Raw genomic sequence first — 25,749 nt, forward strand, 5'->3', positions numbered from 1 at the left:
AGGAAATCTTTCGCAGGCTCTCAATTAGAGGCGCACAAAGTCATTCAAGATGGTGTTAGAAACTCTCTCCTGGATTATTAAGACACAACTTCCAACCTACCTCAAGAAGCTGCCTCTGCCAGAAACTATCGGAGGCTTTGCGAGACTCACAGGTATGCGTTTTATCCCGCAAAATGTCACGAGCGTAGGTGTAAAGTTAGTATTTTCGCATGCATGTCTGCATAGAAAGAGTGATGGAACTGCCTTTTTGTTTTATGTCTGTTAAACAAACTGTAATAGCAAAATTATTATCTCTCTGATTAGGAAAAAGGTCTTAATGAACTTCTACAAAATGAATATAATTGCTGGTGATGATACATTAGAAGTACTCCATCTTTATAATGTATTAAGCCCAATGGAATTATTTATTTAACATTACATTTGATTAATATTCATTCCCAAAAAGTTTTCAAACATATTTTTCAAGGTAAAAAATAAATAAATACACATATATATATATATATATATATATATATATATATATATATATATATATATATATGTGTGTGTGTGTGTGTGTGTGTGTGTGTGAGGCGCGCGCTATATTTATAAATATTATGAATTTGAGTCAAAAATTACAGGAAGTTTTCTCAGGGTTACACCATATGACAAAATGTGCCTTTTCATAAAAATGTCAAAATAAATATCAGATGTTTTTTAAACCTTCACGCTCAGTCTTGATAGTCTAAAGGTAATGTAAATGTATTTTTAATTTTATAGATCAGGACAAAAATGAGCTCCATTTCGCATGAAAATGTTTTCTCTACTCCAATAACCAAACTAGTAAAGGAAGTTTGGGCTGTTTCTACGAAGGATGCTTACACAGTGGTGTAATTTTTTTTTACTACACATAAAAGTGTTTTATGGGTGAAACCCTGAATTTTTTTTTAATTAAAAACATGAAGGCCATGTTGTAACTAAACATGGAAAATGTAATATTTTACTTGCATGATTAGTTCTAAGTAATGCATGACAACACTGAACCTAAGGGGATGGCAAGGGGTGATGGTGGATTTACAAGGGGGATGCTTTTTTTGTATTTCTTGAAACAAGGGGGAAGGCATCCTCTCGCATCCCCCCTCAACTCAAGCCCTGCCTACAACAGATCCTCACAGTCAGTAAATGTCCAGAAACTGTCATTCCACCCTTTGTTGTTTTGCCATCATGTATCTTAATGTACTTTATATACACTGGCGGCCAAAATTTTGGAATAATGTACCGATTTTGCGCTTATGGATAGAAATTAGTACTTTTATTCACCACAGTAACATCCAACTGATCGCAATGTTTAGTCAGGACAGTAATAACGTGAAAAATAACATGCAGCAATGACAGCTTTGCAGATCCTTGTCATTCTAGCTATCAGTTTTTCCAGATACTCGGGTGACATGTCACCCCACGCTTCCTGTAGCGCAGGAAGTAAACATGTAAATGTCTTGTCGGGCACTTCTCACACACCTTACATTCTAGCTGATCCCACTAATAACACTCTTTTCCAATTATCTGTTGTCCAAATTCTGTGTTTCTTTGCCTAATCTAACATTTTCTTTTTGGTTTTCTGTTTCAAAAGTGGCTTTTTCTTTGCAATTCTTCCCATAAGGCCTGCACCCCTGAGTCTCCTCTTTACTGTTGTACATGAAACTGGTGTTGAGCAGGTAGAATTCAATGAAGCTGTCAGCTGACATGTGAGGTGTCTATTTATCAAACTTATCCTCTTGTTTAGTTGTACATTTGGCCTTCCACATCTCTTTCTGTCCTTGTTAGAGCCAGTTGTCCTTTGTCTTTGAAGACTGTAGTGTACACCTTTGTATGAAGTCTTCATTGTGTAGCCTTCATTCCGTAAAAAAAATGATTGACTGACGAGTTTTTTTTTTTTACCTAATATTGACCTTAAGACATGCCAGTATATTGCATACTGTGGCAACTCAAAAACAATGTTAAGTTTAATTTAATTAACCAAATAGCTTTCAGCTGTGTTTGATATAATGGCAAGTGATTTTCTAGTATCAAATTATCAATTTAGCAAGATTACTCAAGGATAAGGTGTTGGCGTGATGGCTGTTGGAAATGGGGCCTGACTAGATTTGATCAAAAATTAAATTTTTAACCAGTAATGGTGCTGTTTTATACATCAGTAATGTCCTGACTATACTTTGTGATCAACTGAATGCCAATTTGTTGATTTCAAGTACCAGTTTCCTTCCTAAACAGTAAAATCTTGTTGTGATTATTTAAGTATTTATACCATACTTAAAGGGAACTAAATTAAATTAAAGAAATGTAAGCAAAAAATGTACATTCTCTCATCATTTTCTCACCCTCATGCCACCCCAGATGTGTATTACTTACTTTCTTCTGCTGAACACAAACAGAGATTTCAGAGCTGTGGGTCCATACGATGCAAGTGAATAGTGGCCAGAAATCTGAAGTTCCAAAAAGCATTTAAAGGCAGCATAATAAAAATCCATATGACACCAGTGGTTTAATCCATATCTACTAAAGCGTTATGTGGGTGTGGGTGAGAAACAGATACATTTTGGGGTCGTTTTTTTACTATAAATTATCCTCCCTCCTCAGTAGGTGGCGATATGCACGAAGAATATGAATTTCCAAAATAAAAGTAGAAGTAAAATTGGAGATTTAAAAAAAAAGGGCTTAAATATTGTTCTGTTTCTCACCCACACCTATCATATCGCTTCTTAAGATATCCATGTAACCACTGGATTACTTTTATGCTGCCTTTTATGAACATTTTGGAGCTTGAAAGTTCTGGTCACCATTCACTTGTATGGACCTACGGAGCTTAAATATTCTTCTAAAATCTTTGTTTGTGTTCCACAGAAGAAAGAACGTCATACACATCTGGGATGGCATGAGTGTGAGTAAATGATGAGAGAAATGTTTAGCTTTATGAAGCCCTGAGTTCAAATGTTGTCAAGGAGGAGGAAGTCAGTTTACACCCACTGCAGCAAAAACCAAAAAGTGTCAAATATGTGTGTGTGTTTGTCTATATATATATATTAGTATTATTATTATTATTATTCATATTAAGCTAAATAAAAAGCCCACTATGAAGAATGAGTGATAAACAAGTGTACAATTAATAATAATAATAAAATGAGTTGATGATGAGTTTTAACACTTGACTGTGTCTTAGTTTTAGAGTGGTTGCGGCTCCTGCCGTTGTTGGGCATTTTGGCACTGTTGGGTTATCTGACCATCCGACCCTTCCTGCCCAAGAAAAAGAAGCAAAGGGACAGTCTAATCAACCTGAAAATCCAAAAGGAAAAACGTAAAGTGGAGAACGAGATCCATATAGAGGACCTGAAGTGTACAAACGTTTGCTACTGCCGGTGCTGGCGATCTAAAACGGTAAGAAGATAGATACCTGAGAGAAAAAGCAGTACAATTGGGAAATCACTATCTGATTTAAAGGTGCACTCCGTAATATTTTGAATATGTCGACACTTGGTGGCCTAGATGCAGCATCATTCAAACACAATAGTTTTCAGTTATAGATGCCATTGTAGAAATTCACTATTCACAATCTGACTGATTACTGAGATTAAGTATTTGGCTGGTCATGTGATCCTAACATGGCTGCCCCATGAGGGGACCCTCTCCATGTAGATTTAGAAAGCTTTTATAAGGTTACTGATATGACTGGTGTCTTCATTTCACGTGAGTGCTCATGATTTTAGACATATATGACAAAATTACCATTCAAACTTTTTTTTAATGAGGAGAAAATAACTGGGTGCACCTTTAAAGGGGTCATGTCATGAGAAATCAAACTCCTTTTTATATTTTGAACTAAGTTGTTTGTTTGTTTTTATTTTAAGGATCAGAAATAGGAAAGAAAATGGTCATAAGAAAGCAAATTATGAATAATCTTTGGGGAAAAAACACTGACTAACATTATAAGTTGAGCTTGGAGGAAAATGAATAAAGTATGATATGACCCTCTTAAAAACAGTGGTACTGAAAGTAAGAAAAAGCATGTGTGTTTCGATGCTTCCTTTTTGTACGCGTCAGTTTTTACCCTAAAACCACTGTCATTATCATCACTTAAATAGTTGTCTCTTATCTTGCAGTTTCCTGTTTGTGATAAATCGCACATAAAGCATAACGAGCTGACAGGGGACAACGTCGGTCCACTTATTATTAAGAAGAAGACTCTGTAGCCCAACTTTGTTTTTGGCCCATTGAGGAAGAGGAATATCCAGTGCATTGAAGACCACTCACAACACTTTTAAATAGATTGTCGTTTTTCTCCATTGAAAAAACAACTTAAATTTAGTTTGTTGCACTTACTTACTTACCCAAAACCATTTCCACCTTAAAATTGTGACTGTAATGATCTGAATATTGTGGTTCATCTAAAGAGATTATTTATATCGATTACATTTACATTGTTACATTGTTCTGGTGTGTTTAATAATTTATATATATATATATATATATATATATATATATATATATATATATATTTAGTAAATGTAGTTTGGAATATAACCAGTCCACAAGGGAAGATGGCTGTTGTCATCACCTGTCACCGTTTGTGGCCACAAAAGTGTCTTTTTTTTCATTATTATTCTTAATATCTGGTTTTATAGTTGCCTTTTACGATTTTCTGTACATCGTGCTGCTTCAGGCCAATGTAAAAGACTTGCATTCAACATTTTGTGAAATCACATTAAAAGTCACGTACTTTTTGTTAACCTTTCTAAGTGAAGTACATTAAGATAATTATTTTTACTTTTTTGTTTGCTGTTTTCAACAGAATTTTCGCTAAATTGTACATTTTTCAACTGCTGTATACTAAATTACTATAGTGTTTGCATACCTATAGACGTTTCATGTTGCATTAGGTTGTAACAAATTCCTTGGTCAACACTGTTACACATTATTTCATGATTTATCAAAATAACATAAAAAACATGCACCCTCCTTTAACTTTCCATCTGAACCAAAATGCTGTAAGATTTCAATTCATATTATGTATGCATTAGGTTACATTCAAAACGGTTAAAATACTGCACACACTGACAATCCATTGGTTCTCGCTAAAATTTCTGGTACCAACTGGTTTTGTATCTGATAGCTGTAGGTGTTATTGATCTAAATATCATAGATGTTTATTTTCATTAAAGTTACATATTGTATCATACAATCATGTGTATCAAGCAGATTCAGGTCAGGTGAATATTTACTGAAGCTCATCAACTATCAGAATGGGGAAAAAATTTGATCTCAGTGATTTCAACTGTGGCATGATTGTTGGTGCCAGACAGGCTGGTTTGATTATTTCTGTAACTGCTGATCTCCTGGGATTTTCACACACAACAGTCACTAGAGTTTACGTTGAATGGTGCCAAAAACATCAAGTGAGTGGCAGTTCTGTGGACAGAAACGCCTTGTTGATGAGAGATGTCAACAGAGAATGGCAAGACTGGTTCGAACTGACAGAAAAGCTACAGTGACTCAAATAACCTCTCTGTATAGCGGATAGGCTATATCACCACGTCAGGCTCTTTATTAGGACCATATTTTTCTTAGTAAAGTTCTTGATGAGTGTATATTTTTATTCTTAATGCTGTTAACATGTCTGGTCTCCAAACAGGGACTGAGAATGAATGTGTGATGTGTGCTGAAAATGATCAGTTGCTTATTTACATCTGCTTTGCCTTAGATAATAAACTATGATATGTTTTCAAATGAATGGGGTGTTTTGCCTTTCGTTTACTAACAAGGCAAATGGCATGCAATTTGTGTTGTACTGCAAAATATCTCTACCATAGAAATATTCCGAACATATACATCAGTCATTTAATTTAAAAGTTGGTACATACTTACATATTCATAAAGTATTAATAACAATAGTAATTTTATTACTTTGAAAATTAACAATGACTGCAACCACAATACACAACCAAGCAGTAAACTCATTTCACTAGAAGAAAAAAAATATCTAAACCATTCACATGACCTTGTATGATAACAGATTAAAAATAGTTTTAAAAAAATAACTCCCAAATAACTGATAAATAAATATTACTTGTACTTTGGAAAGTAACACGTTAGCTCTGCAATGCTGACATAATTTAAATGTGGATTTAAATAGATAGTTGATAAGATACTGGACAATAATGGCTTGCATTATTAAACCGCTAAATAATAATGATCAACTTTCATTACATCCTAAAATTACTTCTACTGTAAACACAAAACATATTTTGCAGATTTTCTTGTACTGTATTTATAGAAGTATGAAGTATTTAGCTGTATGTCTACAGGGGCTGACAAGATACGTGCAGGAACTCTTGATGCAAAATGTAAGAATGCAGGAGGTTGAGATGACACTGATGTCTTTTTAGTTTTTTTTTGTAACATGGAAATGCAGTCTATAGACTGATTTATAAGATGCCTAATGTAAGAAATACTATCAAATCAGCAGCCTGACATAAAAAAAAATCTTCAGAAACAACTATTTAAATTATATACTTAGCAGCACTAAAACAATCTCTGTAAATGTTTTGGAGGAGAATAATAACTTAGTGTACAATCATTGTCTGTATCTTAATAAGTACAAGAAATACTGTGAGTGATATGCTTGTTTCCATCCAGCTCTGAATAGTACATCTGCCATATCAGAACTTTGACTTCAGAGGGTTGTAACAAAGATGACTGAGAAGATAAACTGGTTTATGGGCAGCCTCAGACATTGGGTGTCAATTCCTTCGAAGATCCTGGAAACCCAATTCCAAAACTATCCAAAAGCTTCTATCATGGATCACAAAGCACTCTCATATGTCGCCGGTGTGCCCGATGCCGATAAAGCACCTTGACTGACAGCTACAATTAAGAAAATAAAAATTAAAACAATGTACAAATAGTTTAACACACATTCAATGAGCATTCTAATAAAGAAGTTAATGCTGAGCAAGTGTTAGAGATATCAGAGATATCAGTTTTAAATGAATGTGTAAGCTACTATATATTACATCCATTCATGGGGGTTTCTTCAACTTTGGGCACTTTTAGCACTGTGGATTTCTAGAAAGTAAAGTCTCATCAAAACATTTGACAAACTTTCACTAGTGTTGTTTTTTTGTTCTTTAATTTGCCTACTAACAATATCCAACAGTTTACATACATGCATCACATGAGATTTATGTCATATATTATTGGCTGATAATTGGCCAATAATGGAATAACTGCAGATATCTTCGCAGATAATTTGTTAACGTTTATTTGCCTGTGGCTGAGAATATCTGACTGCCTGTGGCTTCTTTCCTTCAGCAAGAGACTCGGGTGGCCTTAAGCAGCAGTGTGCATGCCTTACACTCACACAGCATGTTGCTGTGTCTGAAATCGACCCCTATTCACTATGTAGTGCACTATTTTGGGTGCCGTCTATTTTGTAATAATAGCCAGATATTCTGAGTGAACTACTGAGTGAGCTACTTGTTCCCTACATTCATTCACTCATTCTTAACCACAATGCATTCTGATTCTGAGTGTCCATCGGATGTACACTTTTATCTAAAGATATAACTTGATCGATTTTCGATGTTTCCACAAGGAAACTGCCACAGATGAGTGCTTAATAAGCATCTTTGAATGACACATGCGTGTCCACATTAAGCACATACATGCATAAACCACACAAACCAGCGCTAGCGTAAATATTTAGTTACATGCTGTTAATCGCCTTGTTTTGTTTTAATGGATTACTACGTCTCTTAGAAGTTTATTATTTTGTCTCTAAGTGATTCATCAGGATCGTAAAGACTCAATTTATGCAAGTGTTTTGTCAATGATTTCTCATTCAAATCAGCATACATCTGCAATATAGGCAGTAGCGGATCCTGGCATATGAGATATAGGCAGGCACCTAAAATGGTCTGCATTTATATAGCGCTTTTAAAACTTTAGTGGTTTTCAAAGCGCTTTACACTGTGACTCATTCACCCATTCACCCACACACACACACACACACACACACACACACACACACACACACACACACACACCAATGACGGCAGAGCTGCCATGCAAGGTGCTAGCCTGCCATTGGGATCAACTTGGGGTTCAGTGTCTTGCCCAGAGACACTTCGGCGTGTGGAGTCGATGTGGGCCGGGAATCGAACCACCAACCCGCTCTACCAACTGAGCCACAGCCGGCAATGCTCTCTGGGGCGGCACGACAGGGTTACTGATCGATCGCCCCTGCACAGAGCTTGCAAGATCGCGATGGGAGAAAGGTGCCACGAATTGTGTCACTCCGCCCCTGACTCGCGATGGGTGAAAAGTTTCCCCAAATTGTGCCACCCAGCCCCCGCACAGAGCTCACAAGATCATGATGGGGAAAGGTGCCCCAAGTTGTTCCTGACAGGCTACTCAGCCTAAAAGGCTCGAAATGGTTAGGATTATAGATGTTCATAATGCATTCTTACTAGGGATGCACCGAAATTAAAATTCTGGACCAAAACCGAAACCGAAAATCCAGGATGCACTTGGCCGAAAACCGAAACCAAAATGTACATTTTTTTTTTTTTTACACCTATTTAAGAAACAAAATATATAATAATTTGTGTATAAATGTTTTAACATTATACTTTTTCATTAATTTCATGAATTTTATGAATCTGAATTGAAAAACTACAAACCAATAAAATAAATCACACTTTTATTGAAAGTAACAGCAATATTGGACAAAAAATATATTAAAACATTATTAAATATTATTCTTCATTCAGTTCTGTAAAAATCTAATTTTACAGATTTTATTAACAATTATCCAAATAATGTAAAGTTTTAGAAAACTATTATATGCAAAACAACAGTCAAGTAATGAACTTAGCTAGCATCTTTCAAAACGTTTAAATATGCAAGAGTAACTTTAATTGAAACAAAAGGCAGAACACAGAATGGCAGAGGGCCTCTATTCCACTGATCTATATATATAACTATAATATATAATTATATATATAGATCAGTGCTCTATTCTGTTTATGTAAACGTATGTACACTTTAAGTGAACATTATTGTGCAAAACAACAGTGCAAAACAGCAGTAATTGAACTAAATCCAACCTCAACTGTAAACGACAGATGTATCTTCAAGTGAAGAACAAGTGTAATGTAATTGCTATACACATCAGATTTGGACCGCTTTCTATTTAACTACAAGTGACCGGTTTCTCTTCAAGAACAAAAGTTGCTAAACTTTCTGACAGTCTCTCCTGTCAGAAAACTCATCAAGAACATGAGATGCTGCACTGAACAGTCTCTCACTCTCTGTGCTGGTGCTTGGGCAGATAATACCTGTGCGCAATCCGCGCGAAAGGAAAGCGGTCTTTGTTTATGCGACCGTAGTCAAGGGGATTGCCGCTTCTGGCAATGGTTCAGCTAGATACATCTCAAGTTGTGGTGTAGCTGCGCTAGTTGTGGCACTGCTGTGGATCGGGGCGCTTTCCTGTAGAATCTCTTGCTGTACTCTGTGTATATATATATATCTTGACATTTCTGCTGAATAAACACTGCAGATCCCAAATTTGATGTCCTTATCAGAAACTTTGAAGAATTTCCACACCGCTGACATGATCGGCCTTTGTTTGGTAGCGCCGTGATAAGGGCTAGATCGATCCAGATTGAAATCAGAGCACTGAGGGGCGGGGCGAGGAGTGTATATATTTTTGGCCTTTTTTTCTTTCGGCCGAAATTTCGGTGCATCCCTAATTCTTACATTTTGAACAAACATAAGATAACCATAATCGACAGGGGTTGGGAAGTTAAGGGGGGTGCCACGTCGGATCTCGCCTAGGGCACCAAGTAAGCCAGAACCACCACTGAATATAGGCACATTTTTGGTTCATCGGAAAGCTTAAATAGCAGCAGTTAAGAGTTTCCAAACATTTAAATGACATCATCTTTTCAAACGAGTAGCTTTTAATTAATTAGCTAGCAGTTCCAGGTGCAAAGATTAAAAATAAAGCTTCCTTAATTTTTTATTATCAGTTATCGGTATCGGCCACAGTGACCCGTGAATTATAGGTTATCAGCATCGGCCCAGAAATTCCATATCGGTGCACCCCTAACTTTAAATAGTCTTACACATTAGCACAAGAGTCAGCATTGTACAAACAATGAAGCAAACTCCAGGACAAAGAGTACCATACCAGCATGCAAATTCTCCAAATTGTGGTTGAACTTCACTATCTACATGCATATCTTACCTTTAAACCCTGCTTTTTATTCAAAACAGGGTATCTGCAAAGGCAGAATAATTTTTTGCATATGAATATGTGTGTGTATGTGTGGGCAAATGTCTTACCCCACTCAGGGTTCTTTGGTTTCTGCAGCATTCGAGGTCCGAGCAGGCCGATAACAAGGGCTCCAATAGGAGCGGTGATGAGAATGGACAGGACAGCCACGGTGAGAACATCCATACCATATTTCTGCAGCTCAAGGTCATTCTTAGAACGGGCCATATCCAGAGCTGTAGAACCTATAGCAGCCTTAACCAATCACATAGTGTTCTCTGTTAGGAACTTTTCAGTTATCAGTCCAGTTCTTTGATCACAAGACTAAAACACCAATCACAAGTAAACTGAGCATCTTTAATAACAAGCCAATAAAGCCTATATTCAATTAAGTTGAATGTATCCAAGCTTATTCACTTACATGCAACAGGATACAATACGGGGGACAAAGGGGGTATTATATATGTTTCTAATTGTAGTTCTGGAGAGGTTTACCTGTACTGTGGCTTTAGGCATCCAAGCAAGTGCGATAAAGACTTTTTCTTTCAGGTTGAAGCCAGCACGCAGAACCACAGCAAAAGTGATGAGCAGCCGTACAGTGAGAGCCATGAACAGACATGCTATACCTAGAGCTGAGGACACATTAGAGAGGAGATGATTAAATGCATGTTTGAGACATGCCTCAAATTACTTACAGTATCAGGCCTCACATGGAATCCATTCATTTTGTTGAATGACAGCCAGGGGATACCATTTCTCAGCCCAGAGCTTTAGCCAATGCCCCACACTATTTGAGTCTCTGAGAAAAGGCATCATACTTCATTTATTCATCCATCCATCCATCCACCATTTATTCACTCATGTGTCCAGACAATAACACGCACAAGCAGGACAGAGAGTGTATCTGATACTCACATACAGTGGTGATCTCCAAAGCACTAATGACAATCTCAGCACCGATGAGACCAAAGAGAAGAGGCTGGAACACATCCCAGAACCTTTCCACTATCTCCACCACCGGATCCTGGAACATATAGATACAGAGGAATCTAGTGTTGTACATGCTTAAGGATGGTTCGGATTCCTCATTACAATTAATGACTCTTTTAATGTTTTTGAGGTAGAAATATTTGGAAATAAGAAATGCGATTCTTATTGGATTTAATATTTTAACAGAACAGATTTGTGCAAAAAGTGTTATTGTGTTATTAACAATTATTAAATCAATAATTTTATAAAATACCCCTAATTACAACAAAATGCAATGTCAACATTCATCCAGTAACTACTCTGATTTTAAGTCTCATAAGCCTTAAGTACACATAATACAGTAACAGTTCTAGGTTCATTTCGAGGCAGACATGACAAAATTAAGGTTCAGTAAGTTTAATCTTATTCACTAAAAAGAACCAGCTGTTAATTTGTTCGAGAGGTAGTGCTGTTTACGGTGTAGATTCAAAAGAACCCCTTACAAGACTCATTTGGTTAGGAATAGGAATAAACTGGTCACACTGATTGTTTCATACTGTAAATTAAAAACAGCCGACTCATACGAGTCATTCATTTAGGATTCAAACCACACTGGTCAAGCAGTATGTTTTGCACTGTACATTCAAATGAACTGGCTAATATGATTAATTAATTCAGAAATTGGACTACACTGGTCGCGCAGTGTTTCACGCTGTAGATTCAAATGAACCGGCTAATATGATTAATTAGTTCAGGAATCAGACTACACTGGTGGTTACCCTATATGTTTCGCACTGTAGATAAAAATAAAACAACTCATAAGAGTCCTTCATTCAGGATTCTGACTACACTGGTCGTGCTCTAGACTCAAAAGGAACTGGCTAATAGGATTCATTAGTTCGGGAATCAGACTACACTGGTCCTGCTGTGTGTTTCAACTTGTAGATTCAAAAGAAACGACTCGGCAGAGTCATTAGTTGAGGATTCGGACTACACTGGTCACGCTGTTGTTTTGCGCTGTTCATTCAAACAAACTGGCTAATAGGCTTCATTAGTTCGGGAACCGGACTACACTGGTCACGCTGTATGTTTCAAGCTGTAGATTCAAATGAACCAACTCATAAGAGTCATTCATTCAGGAATCAGACTTTACTTGTCACACTGTGTGTTTTGCGCTGTACATTCAAAAGAACTGGTTAATAGGATTCATTAATTTGGGAAAAGGACAACACTGAAGTTTTCATGCTGTAGATTCAAAAGTACCAACTCACAAGAGTCATTCATTCAGGAATCAAACTACACTGGTCACGCTGTATGTCTCGTGATGCAGAATACACTAAACATGCAACCTCAGGAAATAGGGCAACAGATTTATTACACTGAAAGACTTGGTCTCTAAACGTTATTATTTGATGTTGCCAGAAACCATGAGTGTGTGAAAAAGTGTAAGAGACTGTAGTGTAAGAACAAAAAAAAAGAAAGAAATAAAGAGTCAGAGGCCACTTTACAGCTCCTTTTGATTCTACAGAGTGTGGGTGTTTGGAAGAAGATTCAAACCTTATCTTTTCCCCAGCCTATTCCAGCCACAAATGCCAGCAGCAGTGTACAGAGTCCTCCTGCGCCAGGAATCCCCGCCACATTACTGCCAAACAAAGCGAACACAGACAGCCCCAGCACCAGGAAGGATCGCTTTAACACCAGGTTTCCCTGCATTGCATGAAAGACACAGTTTATCAACAGCAAACATACCAGACATTGTAGAAAAACTATTTTATATACAGTACATTTCTGGCCTGCAAACATTCAACATCAACAATATTTCTCAATCACATAGTTATATTACCTGATCTCTGCTGGGGAAGTAACGCAGAAAGTATCCTAAGGCCACACCAGCAACCAAACCACCTAACACCTCCAGTGGTCCTCTCAGCACATTTAACCACACTGTGCCTACAGAGGACATAGAACATATCAAACGGTACTGATAACACCATACAGCTGACGACATATATTGTGGTCTAGACAGTGCACAAACACCTGGACTTTATCAGTGTTTTTAGGGATACACTACATGCATTTAGCCTTTTGGCTTACCTGTGGCGAAAGCTACACCTAAGCAGGTGGTAAAGCAGGTAATGGCAACGATGTCATCAGTGCTGCATGCTGCCATGAGAAGAGTAGGTATACCCTGTTCTGCTCCATATCCTTGCTTCTGTAGAAGCAGCATGGATGGAACCACTACTGCAGGAGAGACGGCCCCAAGAACAAAACTAGTAGAGTAGAAAAGGTGTGCAATTAGGATGGCGGCAGTAGACGTTTCAAAGATGCTTCTTGTATTATTAGAAACATTGGTTTACCCTAGAATGAAGCCCCAGGCCCATGGAAGACCCAATAATAAATAGGAGACTACGGCCATTGTGGTTGCCTCAAAGGTGAGAGGCAATATGGACAAACGTAAACACACTGCTTTCAGCTTCCTCAGGGCCTGAAACATACACAAAAACAAAATGCAACATCGGCTGAGTAAAATAACTATTATATTGAGACAAAAGCATTCCATTGAGACCAATTTTTTTTTTTTACAAAAGTCTTCATTAAATGAAAGTGGACAACAAAAGACCAATATGACTTTTAGCTGAAAGATAATTCTAAGGGGTATCAAAGCACATCAGGTCAGCTGCTACAGTGCCCCAAAATAGTATTTGGACATTTAAGCTTCACTTAAAAATGTATAAATGTCATTGTATTAAATAATGAAACCAAGTCACTTCTGCAAACAAATTATGCAAAACTATTTCTCAGAACTGACCTCACTTTCCTTTTACGCAATTACTTTTAATCAAATAGTCCCATGGCCATTTTAGCGAATGTATGAAGTCAGTTCTCACAGTACACAGTAAGCACAAGTGTAGTTCATCACATTAACTATGGATATTATGTTTTCCTATATCATATTTATATTATTTTTATAATTTAGCAATCTTCTTATGAAATGTTTTGCTTGAAAAGTGTGCTATTAAAAATATAAATAAAAAAAAAAAACACTTATTTTGATACTTTGTTATTTAATGCACTGATATTTCATGTAATGTTAACAGGAAGTTCAACCAAAAATTTTAAATTTCTTATCATTTGTGCACCCTCATGGCATCCCAGGTGTGTATGACTTTCTTCTTCTGCTGAACACAAACAAGTTTTTACAAAAATCTGCTCTGTAAGTCCATACAATGCAAGTGAATGGGGACCAGAACTTTGAAGGTCCAAAAAGCACATAAAGGCAGCATAATCCGTATGACTCAAGTGGTTAAATCCATATCTTCAGAAGTAATTTTTCAGTTTGCATTCTTCATCTTTTGTTTTTGCCGATTTGCATTCTTTGTGCATATAGCCTACTACTGAGCAGGGTGGAGAATTTATAGTAAAAAAAATACTTAAATATTTATCTGTTTCTCACCCACATTTTGGGCCTTCGAAATTCTGGCCATCATTCACTTGTATTGTATGGACCTACAGAGCTGAGATATTCTTCTAAAAATCTTCGTATGTGTTCAGCAGAAGAAAGTAAGTCATACACATCTGGGATGGCATGAGGGTGAGTTGATTATTAGAGAATTTTCTTTTTTTGATGAGCAATCCCTTTAAGTTTGGCTTAAGTTTTGGGACCACTATATGTGTTTGATATAACTCTAAAGGGGTCCAGCATTTTGCATACCTTGCCGTCTAATTCCAGCCCAGCTTTAACCAGAATGACAGCCAGGGCGATGTTCCTCAGAGAGGCAGACCATCTAACATCAATGTAAATCGCATCTGTCACCACAGGGATGTTTCTGAGAATAAAGCCTGCCAGCAGCATGCCTGCAGACACACAAGAAAAATAACAGAATTGAATAACAGAAATAACAGAAAACAGAAATCCCAAGGTTATACATTACACTTTTCTCACACTGATGGTGAAACATACCACTCTACAGTTACAAAAAAACACTGAATTAACACACATTAACACCTCTAACAACACATTTTATCTTTAAGCTGTGGTGAAAATAAAGTTAAATATTAGTTTCAATTCTGTTTAACATTGGCTATTGTATAAACCACAGTCACTTTTTTTAATTGTGGTTTGGGGAACTCTCTACAGCTAAGGTAATTTTGCTGTTTTGGTAAGAGAGCATTCAAGTCAATACAAACTTAAAACACCCAAGCAGATATTAGCTAGTTAATCATTAAGAAAAAAACATCTCAACCTATTAAAACGGAAGTGTGTAACTTTTTCAGTATTAAAATACTTTCTCCTATTTTAACTTATAGTTTCATTTTCTTGAAAACTGTAATCACCGTGTCTCTGTGGTGCTATACAAATTCAGAGACTATTTAGAAGAGATGGGCCTCTTCTAATAAAACGATTGGGAGAAATTAGAATGGTCAACGGATGTAGAAAGGAAGTCCTGCCTTACAGGTAAAAGAGACAATTACCTTTTACAAACATGCAGAGCCTGTCAATCGACTCAAGAACGCGCATGCGCATTAGCTAGACAAGCTAGAAAAATTTTGTTTTCTACCGTAATCCAAGGTATGTTTGTATGAGGCCCTTAGTAGCAGGTAAACAATATATCATTGACGTATGACTTTTTTTTTTTTAGCTTCGCTTCATTGGACTCAAGGAAAATACCATTGCAAACTAGCAGCCACAGCTGTTGTACAATGAGTTTATGTCTGAAAATGCAGAAACTGAAAGTGAAACCAGCAGCGGGAGAAAGATGTGCCTTTTCAGCGCGAGGGATCAGATGTCCGTATGAAGCACGAGACTGATTTGCTCTGACTGCGCGAGAGAAAATTACAGTTTACATAGTGACTAGCATCAATCCGGGTGGCGGAGGATGAATCTCAGTTGCTTCAGCGTCAATAAGCACATCTTATCACGTGTCTTGTTGAGCGCATTACCAAGGAGACGTAGTGCATGTGGAGGCTCACATAATTCTCTGCAGCATCCAAGCACAATTCACCACACGCCCCACTGAGAGCGAGAACCACATTATAGCGACCACAAGGAGGTTAACCCAACGTGACTCTACCCACCCTAGCAACCGGGCCAATTGGTTGCTTAGGAAGCCTGACTGGAGTCCCTCAGCACACCCTGGATTTGAACTTGCGACACTTTTTTTTTTTTATCAACTTCACATACTTTTAGTATAAAATTGTAACCAGCATTCATTTTATAATGTGCCTTATTCTATAACCAGAAGGCTAATTTTCTATTCCAAACATAGTCATTATTTTCTTACTACAGTCTATACACAAATGGCCCATACCAAGAAGAGGAGGTAAGGGTGGCAGGTTTGGGAATTGGATGCGTCCAAACAGCTTTCCTCCAGCCACAGAACAGATGAACAGAGTCACAATGCCAAAGAGGTTCCCACCCGGTAGGCATTCCTTCTCTGTAATGGACAACACCACCCCAAAGAGCACTGCAGCCATGGTCACTGCAAAGGGGACAAGAACTATCAAACATTTGTACATCAAAGTACATGTACAGAAATACAATCTTTACCATCAGGTTAGCAAATATTTTTCCAGTTAGGTTAAAGCATAAGGAAGATTTAGAAGATTATTGACTCAATTAAAACCTTTGGTGATTATTGTGGCCAACAGGCCTCGGGGTGGGCACGGGCATACTCTGCGCAGCCATGGACAGCATTCGTATGGAGGTTCTGTGTTGGTGCACGCATCTACCGAAGACACTGGTTGAGGAATGTGGATTGTCTCTTCGGCCAAACTCTGGCTGGGGCTTTCTGAGCGCTTGGCAACCACCAGAACTGTCTGACTGATAGTGAGGTGATGCTGTAAGAGGAAATGAAGAGTAAAGAGAGAATAAGTGAACTAAAACCAGAATTTGCTAACATTTATATCGGATGCAGCTTACAGTACACTTTTTACATAGCATCAGTTTTGAACAAGTTTCTTTTTCAAGGGCATATGGTAAATGTTTGTGGCTTGCTCCTTCAGTTAATAACTTTAAATCTTAAAATACTAAGCTACAACAAATTTGACATTTAAAAAAAAACTTATGATTGAAAAATTAATTTTATACACTGAGCCTCTATTTATAACCAAATGCCTAGAGAACCATCTATCAGCAAAATAACCATGAATCAGACCTAATAAAAACACTTTATACTAACATTATATCATGACACTATTTCCAGGCTTTTTAAACAGGGGGTCTGTGGACTGAAGCAAAAATGTATTTCTAAATGTGATACATAAAAAATCTGTTAAATTGATAGATTACCCACTCACCCTCATGCCATCCCAGAATTGTATGACTTTCTTTCTTCGGAACGCAAATCATTTTTTAATAATATTTCAGCTCTGTAGGTCCAAACAATGCAAGTGAATGGGACCAAAACTTTGAAGGTCCAAATAGCATACAAAGGTTGCATTAAAAAAAAATCAAAACACTCCAGTGGTTAAATCCATGTCTTCAGAAGGGATATGATAAGTGTTGGTGAGAAACTGCTCAATATTGAAGCAATTTTTTACTAATCATCTCCTCTTTCACTTTCACCTTCTTTTGTTTTTGGCAGTTCACATTCTTCAATCTTATCACCATCTACAGGTCAAGGCTGGTCAAAGGTGGAGATTAATAGTAAAAAAAAATGACTTAAATATTGATCTTTTTCACACCCACACCGATCATATCACTTCTGCAGACATGGATTTAACCACTGGATTCTTATTGATTCCTTTTATGTGCTTTTTGGACCTTCAACTTCTAGACACCATGCACTTGCATTGAAAGGACCTACAAAGTTGAGATATTCTTCTAAAAATCTTTTTTTTTGTGTTTAGCAGAAGGAAAGTCATACATATCTGGGATGGCATAAGGGTTAATAAATGATGAGCGAATTTTCATTTTTTAGTGAACTATCCCTTTAAGCACATGATATAGGCCTAATAACTTTAACAGTATTATAAGTAGTTTTACTGTAAAAAGAATTTAATAATAAATAATAAAAAAAATTTAATACTAGGTCTCTGGATTGCCTGGTCTGTAAAGGTTGGAAATCTCTGCTCTATTTAATTATTATTATAATTCATAAACGTATCAAATAGTAAGCAAATGTTAACTATGAAATATCACAATATCTTCAGTTTTGTATTTATATATTCTTGTTTTAATGAACCACTGCTCTGTTCAGCATTACTGTTGTTAATCACTTATTGATGCATATGATTCATATTGCCCATAAAGGCTAAACATTTCACCTCTATGACTTCAATAAAGTGAACAACCACATTTATTTCATCAATGTTCATTAAGAAGTGCCTGAAAAACAAAAGTACAGTGGGGAAGTTCAACTATTGAACCTACCTCAGCATGATTTCCAAGGGTGGAGGCTCCATCCTCAGTCCTCTGTGAGAATATGGAGTGAGATGAATGGGGTCTGGACTGGGCATCCTCCATGGCACTGCAGTTCTGCTCTATCTTCGCTGGACTCTTCTAGCCATGGCACATACCCATGCCCACTCTTGACTGCTTTCCATCAAAATCTCACATGTGGAAATATTAGTCTCTATTAAAGCTTCTGTTTATCGATACAAGCTTGAAAATGTGTTATCAATAAACTTCATGCCATTTAGAGTAAGAAAAACACGAGTACTGGGAAAGAAACGGAGTCGTTTGTTCAACAGGTTAATCGGATTGTGTAAGGACTAAATGAGACGCTTTGGCCATATGGTGGTTTATCTGACTTTTGCGGCGTGCCATATGGTATCTGTTTGTAAGACTGTAGTAAATCACTCATTCTTACGTGTCACCTGAACATTTAAAAACACAGGGTGATTGCTTGTAACTACACCGATCATTACTGACATTACGATATCGTGTCGTCATACTTACACAGTAAAACGTCATATAAACAACTTGTTAATATGTGTAATAACGTGATTTATTCATGATGAATCTCACTATGCTTTGAATCTCTTTCCCGCTGCTATTGTCTTTCTCTGAGATTACATCCGAGAATAGAATTGTGATGATAAATCGCGATGTAATTAAAATTATAATGAAACTGTCCATACCTGTCATTAAATCAAATCTCATGCGGACATATCTATAGTTCGGAGCACTTGAGAGTGACTGCGCATAGAAAATCTCAATATCTTAATAGAATATTACACTGAAAATATTCGCACTTAATTTGTAGATTTCTTTAAAAGGTTAATGTTTTACCAGCTGGAGGAACCCGGAAGTTTAAATGACAAATGGAAGGCGGTGTTTTACCGTAAGTCCCACCCTTAAACTTAGAAATCGTCCAACCGGATGCGTTTTCTGATGAAGCTCCGCCTTCTGAGGCAGGATTGGCTAGATTTCACAGTAACCGACCAATCACAAGATGTCTTCAAGAGAATTGTCTTAAAGGGTCATGAAACAATGCAACACATTTTTTGAGATGTTAAAAGGTATATATGTCTTTCACGCAATGTCAACATTCTTTATTTTTAATTTCAAGAGGAAAAGGGCTAATTTAGGGATTTTTCGGGTTTGAAATGAACATCGAGTCAACGGCTGCGTCTCGTTTGGAAGGCTGTGTGTGCTCCGGATGTCGCATACGTCATCGAGGCTGTCTCGTTCATTATTATTTATTTATTTATTTATTTTTTTTTGTATTATTGGTTATGCAAAAAAGGTTAAAAATTGTATACATGTAAGTGCATATAAAGGCATTGAAAATTTCCTTTGAAATGTTCTAAGTGCAATTACGTTGCGTTACGTTAACGCATTTATTAACGTAAGTGATTTGAGGTATAGTGATGTGTCTCTGACTGCAGTGCTCGAATTGGGATGGGGGCTGGGGGGATCCAGCACCCCCCATAAGGCATTAAGGACCTCCATAAGAAGCAATGCATAGACTTAGGGGGGTCCCCAAGATACTTATATTTTAGTAAAAATAATAGTGACAAATCTGATTAATGCGTGTAACGCACTAATTCATGCAGTGGATACGGTACATTTCATCAATTAATTATTTACAATAATTTATATTAAGATTGTTATTAGGCTAAGATTGTCATGTCTCTTTAAAATGTAACGCCCAACCCAACATCTAAAGACCTCTAATCGCATTAATTCGTTGACAAGTGCTTGCTTGGCGCTGCTCCGGTGAAGCTAACTTTTGCTAAAAAATGGAAAATAATAAACCTCCACCCACAGTCGGGAAGAGAAAGCTTCTTACTGACTTTTTTGAGGGGTAATTTTTTTCTCTCTATACATCTTTCTACTAAATCTATCCACTTTTTGTTGGGGTTTTTGTATTCCTTGCATAAATTGGAAACATTTAGGCTTATGGTGCGTTCACATTCAATGTGAATAAAATTTTCGCATTGCTTACACGAGTTTGACCACTAGATTATAAATTTGTGTTTGAACTCACGTTCGCTTAAGTAATGCGAACCCACCAGTATTCCCCCTTTTCTTCTGGAAAAGGACAGGAGGCGGGACTTCTACGACTTGGTTCATAGTAAAGTACAACCAGTAGCTGGAATCAAGTTCACGCGCATATATTCAGAACTTACCAGGTAGTCCAACTTACTCGCTCACTTTCCTACAAGTGATGTGTTTTTTCGTTCGGTTGTGTCATACAATTCCGGGTGCCCACAAACCGCTACAACAATTTATTCATCCATATTTCTTCTGCTAATAAGTCAGTACATCAGTGACATCTGGACAATCTCAATGCTGATAGACATGCGAATTTCTTGCTCGAGTTGAAAAAACTCGCTCGAATGAAGCAATTTCGCGTGTTAGTGTCCCGTCATTTGCTTCTTTCACGCCTATTCGCATCATTGCATTGACTTTTTATGTAATCGTGCCACGCTAAAAGTTTACTTTGCATTGTATGTGAACGCACCATTACTCATCTACATCGTTTGCCTGCTTGGGCTTCCCAGAGCATTAAAGAGCCACACCAGATGCTCGTTAGTGGAGCGTTTGGTGTGCTTTCTAATCACTGCATTGACAATCATTCTTTGTCTGGCCTTGAATGTTGTAATACATCCTCTCTGTGCACTCATGGAAGGACTCTTCTTCTTATGTTTCCCTGGATGTTGTTTGTGTCTCAGATTGGACTTCAGATAAGTGTTTTCTACGATTTCTGTTAATATTGAAAAAGAGACTTTCCTTATTTGATTCCTGACTGTTATTTCTCAATTGTTCCTAGAATATTCACTTGTTGTGGGTAAAGAGACTGAGTTTATACCTAGCCTGAGTATGCATTTCTGTTTGAGTTGCATTCCTCATTTGAGATATTCATTTATCCCTGCTTCTGAAGAAATGATATACTTACCATTGATATTTACCTGTCCTGAGTTCTGTTCTAATCCAAGGAGATGTTGATGATACTGTAGTGTTGAAGAACGCCAGAAAGTTCAACAAGGGCTGTTTAATTCAACAGGGAGCATTTACATTATTACAACAGTTCTTATTAACCAACACATCGTAGCAACTTGGTACATTCAGTCGTCATCCTCTCTTCATCTCTTACTCTCTTCACTCATCCCTACGGTACGACAGTGCCGCCTAGTGGTAGAATGTAGCATGCATATAGAGATAGAACACAACATCTCCCATAAACGTATGTAATGAGTTTACACACTCATAAAATAAGTGTTAGCGGTAAAGAGCAGATCAAAATAAGGCAAGACTTTAGTTGTCTTATACTGTAGAACTAAACAAAATTATACCCATATTTCCTAGGTAGCATTAAAACAGAACATTGTTTATAAAGTAACATTACATAAGGCACATTAAACATGTAACAGCGCACCTAAGTGTAAACATAAGAATTATCCGTCGCTTAACATATTAAAGGTGTCTTGGGCATAATCAGTAATACTCTTAACTATAACAATCAACCATCTCAGTTTCTCATTTTCAAGTTACAGCATGACATAGTCCTTATACCACTTAGGCTTGTATTTAACACGTGGCTGTTCTTTAGAGAGGTCAGGAATGACTAGGTTGTCAGAGTGTGGCAGACTAGATGTGTCACATTCTTGTTCAGCCACAGAGGAAAAGCGAGCAAGGTGAGATGCATTCCAAATCTTCCCATCACTTAGTAAGAAAGAGTTTGGCCCCACTCTCGTTCTCACAATTACTGGGTGAGTGAATCTGGGGTGTGCTTTAGGTACATGCTGAGGTTTTCTTATTTTCACTTTCTCTCCTGGTTTGAAAGAAGGTGTGCATGCACCAGTGACGTGCGGTGGTGTCTTAAAGAGGCTAGGCACTGAGTTATGAAAGCCAGATTACCTGATTTATTGTTTAAGCTAATAATACGTAATAACAGTGAACGTTACGCACAAGCGCGGCATATCAAGAAATGTACAAATCAGGATGTATATAGTGTACACTCTCTCTCTCTCACACACACACACACACACAAGCGCGTAAACAGTGAACGTTACGCACAAGCGCGGCATATCAAGAAATGTACAAATCAGGATGTATATCGTGTACTCTCTCTCTCTCTCTCTCTCTCTCTCTCTCTCTCTCTCTCACTCTCACACACAAGCGCACAGCCACATAGCCAATCTTTTCTTACATACCAATCAGTTGATCGGATAATTTTTGGGCCCTTTTGCTGTACTAGTCCATCTAAGGCTGGCGTAGACCTCCCTCTTGCAATTAACTCATATTTGGAATTAAAATCGAGCTTGGAAAAATTTCTTAATTCCCTGATTATGGCCGGTGCTGTCATTTTGATTTTGAATTTGGCTAGCTGTGGTGTAATGACGTTAGCTACGCAAATGTCCAGGAATATCTCGATTTTAATTGGTCCATGTCTGATACGTAACGGCGATGATTACGGGCATAACATTTACGTCAAAAGGCACAGCAGATTTGTGCTTTTTGCCGTACATGTTAAAGAATACAGGATCGAAGTGCGCATGTGCAACATGGGTTTTCCGCTTGTCATCTGCAATGAATGGACCGTAAAAGCACTGCTTATTCTACCATTTGTTTTTAGTTGATTATGCGTAACTGCTACATTTGTCATCATAACGTCTAAACAATTGGAATAACACACATATTGCATATATAAATCACAAGAATAAAAAGTAAAAATATAAATACAAGTTTATTATTTAATAAACATTTTATTTTTGAATTTTGGCAGGGTAGGCAGTGCCTAGTTTGCCTACCCAGACCGCACGTCAGTGGCATGCACCACGTTTAGCATCAGTGTAACGCTTCATTATATGCTGTTGTCTCTGGACTGCATCATGAGCAAAAGCAGCCAATGGTGATGTGGCAGACTGCAAGGGATGAACATGCAGTTTGGTTCGCATTTTCCTTCCGTAAAGGAGTTCATGAGGTGAGGTGGAAGTTGCTGCATGTGGTGTTGCACGGTACACCTGAAGCCAGTTCAATACAGTCTCTTTCCACGGCAGTGACTGTTGAATTGCGGTTTGAATGCAACTTCTGAGGACGCGATGGAATTTCTCAACAGCTCCATTAGCAGCTGGATAGTAGACTGATGTTTTGCTGTGAGATATACCTCGGTCCTGAAGAAACACTGCAAAAGCTGCAGAAGTGAACTGTGCACCATTGTCTGTGACAGTGTTCTCTGGGTTACCATGACAACTGAAGACAGAGGTCAGGAACTGAATAACGTCTGCAGTAGTGGCAGTATGTGAAAAAGCAAGCTCAGGCCACTTGGAATAGTAATCAGTCAGAGGAATGGCATACCTGCAGACAGGAACAGCTGTGTTGAAGGGTCCAGCAATATCAAGGCCAAGTTTCTTCCATGGCCCATCAGGCAGTGGAACAGGTTGTAGAGGAGCAGGGTGAGTTCTGGCCGTTTTATCATTAGACTGACAAAGTACACATGAAGCTATGCAAGACTGTACTTGCAAGTCCATTTTTGGCCACCAGTACAGGTCTCGCAGGCATTGCTTTGTGCGGACGACCCCTTGGTGACTCTCGTGTGCGAGTGTGATCAGAGTGGGTCGTAGGGAGAGTGGTGCAATGAGCCTTGAACCTCTCAGGATGTAGTTATTCTTGACTGAGACTTCATCTCTGATCTTGTAGTATGGAGACAGTATTTCACTTACTGACTTAATAGAGGCAGGCCAACCACTTTCCATTTGTGAGCGCAAGGCTGACAGCTCAGAACAAGCAGAGCAGGCAGAGTCAAAGTCATCCACTGGGAGTGAGCTCAGGGTAGCAGAAATTTGTGCCACCATTTCAGGTTCTGCATCAAGGTTGGAGTCAGCAGGCACATGCAAGGGTAGGCTTGAGAGGCAATCAGCGGTGTAGTTCTGAGAACCTGGTCGGTAGATGACATCGTAGTCAAAACAGAGTAAATGTGCGGACCAGCAGGCAACACACATTCCAGCTCTACCGATTCCTTTTGTGTTGAGTAGTTTTGTCAAAGCCTGGTGATCTGTGCGGAGAGTAAAATGACGTCCCCACAAGTATGTTCTCCATTTTTCTGCGGCCCACACACAGGCAAGTGCTTCTTTTTCAACTGTAGAATATTTTCGCTCTGTTGCAGTTAGTGTGCAGGAAGCAAAAGCTACAGGCTTCTCTGTGCCGTCAGACTGTACTTGTGCAAAGACAGCGCCAAGTCCATAATCACTTGCATCTGTGGATATTACAGGACGTAAAGAAGGGTTAAACAGAGCAAGTGCAGGACTGTCCACAAGAAGTTGTTTAACTTCTTCAAAACTGTTCTGAGCTGCAGGAGTCCATGTAAAGGTATCTTTGTCGCTGGCACATGCACGCATAGGGGCCACAACTGTTGCAAAGTTAGGCAAAAACTTTGAGTACCATGATACTAGGCCCAAGAAGGAACGCAGGGCAGCAATGTCAGATGGAGCCGGGGCTTTCAGGACAGCATCGATGTGTTCTTGATCAGGTAGAATGCCCTCTGGAGTGATGACATGGCCTAGGAAGCGTAGAGAAGGCTTCCTGAAGTGACATTTGTTGTCATTAAGCAGTAGTCCAGCCTCTTTCAGTTTTTGGAGGACAGTATTGAGATTCTGGTCATGTTCAGCAGGGGTGGTGCCGTAGACAATGAGGTCATCCAAATAATTCTGGACACCTGAGAGGCCTTTGAGGATGTCAGCCATCATTTTCTGGAAGGCCGAAGGGGCAGATGCAAGGCCTCATGTATGATGAATGCTGTGAGGTCACGGCCCTCTTCATGGAGAGTCAGCTGGTAATATGCATTAGCCAGATCAATTGTAGAGAACACTTTCGCACCTTGTAGGTTTGCAAACAGTTCATCCACATGAGGCAGGGGGTAACAACTACATCTTTGTTAGGTTCATGGAGGTCTGTGCACATTCTTATTCCACCAGTTTTGCGTCCTGTAACTACTATCGGTGAAACCCAGGGTGATGCTTCAATCTTTTCAATGACGCCAGCTTTCAGCAAGCGGTCCAGTTCTGCTGAGACAGAAGCCCTTACT

The 25,749-nt window shown here is 38.2% G+C and overlaps 2 protein-coding genes across 5 annotated transcripts; one reads left to right on the forward strand and one right to left on the reverse strand.

The window, feature by feature from the left end:
- LOC127643847 (CDGSH iron-sulfur domain-containing protein 2B-like) lies at positions 1-4,508 on the forward strand. The gene is made up of 3 exons (XM_052126763.1): positions 1-152; positions 3,197-3,411; positions 4,134-4,508. Exons 1-3 carry the CDS (start codon positions 50-52, stop codon positions 4,221-4,223), a joined length of 408 nt encoding a protein of 135 aa, XP_051982723.1. The 5' UTR covers positions 1-49; the 3' UTR covers positions 4,224-4,508.
- A 1,386-nt stretch (positions 4,509-5,894) lies between these two features.
- Positions 5,895-21,794, reverse strand: LOC127643830 (sodium/hydrogen exchanger 9B2-like). 4 transcript variants are annotated; one of them, XM_052126740.1, is made up of 13 exons: positions 21,635-21,794; positions 18,648-18,826; positions 16,900-17,113; positions 16,585-16,755; positions 14,988-15,130; positions 13,633-13,760; positions 13,370-13,545; positions 13,119-13,225; positions 12,833-12,982; positions 11,222-11,330; positions 10,802-10,938; positions 10,378-10,561; positions 5,895-6,894 (listed from the first exon to the last, which is right to left on the reverse strand). In XM_052126740.1, the coding sequence occupies exons 2-13, from the start codon at positions 18,738-18,740 to the stop codon at positions 6,833-6,835; spliced, it is 1,674 nt and encodes a 557-aa protein (XP_051982700.1). In that variant the 5' UTR covers positions 18,741-18,826; positions 21,635-21,794; the 3' UTR covers positions 5,895-6,832. The 4 variants fall into 4 exon arrangements, with proteins under 4 accessions (XP_051982700.1, XP_051982698.1, XP_051982701.1 ...); XM_052126738.1 differs by having other exon boundaries at positions 21,622-21,794; XM_052126741.1 differs by lacking the exon at positions 21,635-21,794 and adding an exon at positions 19,509-19,921.
- Between the last annotated feature and the right edge of the window lie 3,955 nt (positions 21,795-25,749).

This window comes from Xyrauchen texanus, chromosome 5, assembly GCF_025860055.1.
Source record: "Xyrauchen texanus isolate HMW12.3.18 chromosome 5, RBS_HiC_50CHRs, whole genome shotgun sequence".
NCBI lineage: Eukaryota > Metazoa > Chordata > Actinopteri > Cypriniformes > Catostomidae > Xyrauchen > Xyrauchen texanus.

Bases quoted from the DNA above. Each gene is read 5' to 3' on its own strand.
- LOC127643847 (XM_052126763.1), top strand. From the start codon at position 50: ATGGTGTTAGAAACTCTCTCCTGGATTATTAAGACACAACTTCCAACC. The intron at 153-3,196 runs GTATGCGTTTTA...ACTGTGTCTTAG, and splicing joins AGGCTTTGCGAGACTCACAG to TTTTAGAGTGGTTGCGGCTC. The intron at 3,412-4,133 runs GTAAGAAGATAG...CTTATCTTGCAG, and splicing joins GGTGCTGGCGATCTAAAACG to TTTCCTGTTTGTGATAAATC.
- LOC127643830 (XM_052126740.1), bottom strand. From the start codon at position 18,740: ATGGAGGATGCCCAGTCCAGACCCCATTCATCTCACTCCATATTCTCA. The intron at 16,756-16,899 runs GTTTTAATTGAG...TCCCCTTTGCAG, and splicing joins GGCCACAATAATCACCAAAG to TGACCATGGCTGCAGTGCTC. The intron at 13,546-13,632 runs GTAAACCAATGT...CTACTCTACTAG, and splicing joins GCCTGGGGCTTCATTCTAGG to TTTTGTTCTTGGGGCCGTCT.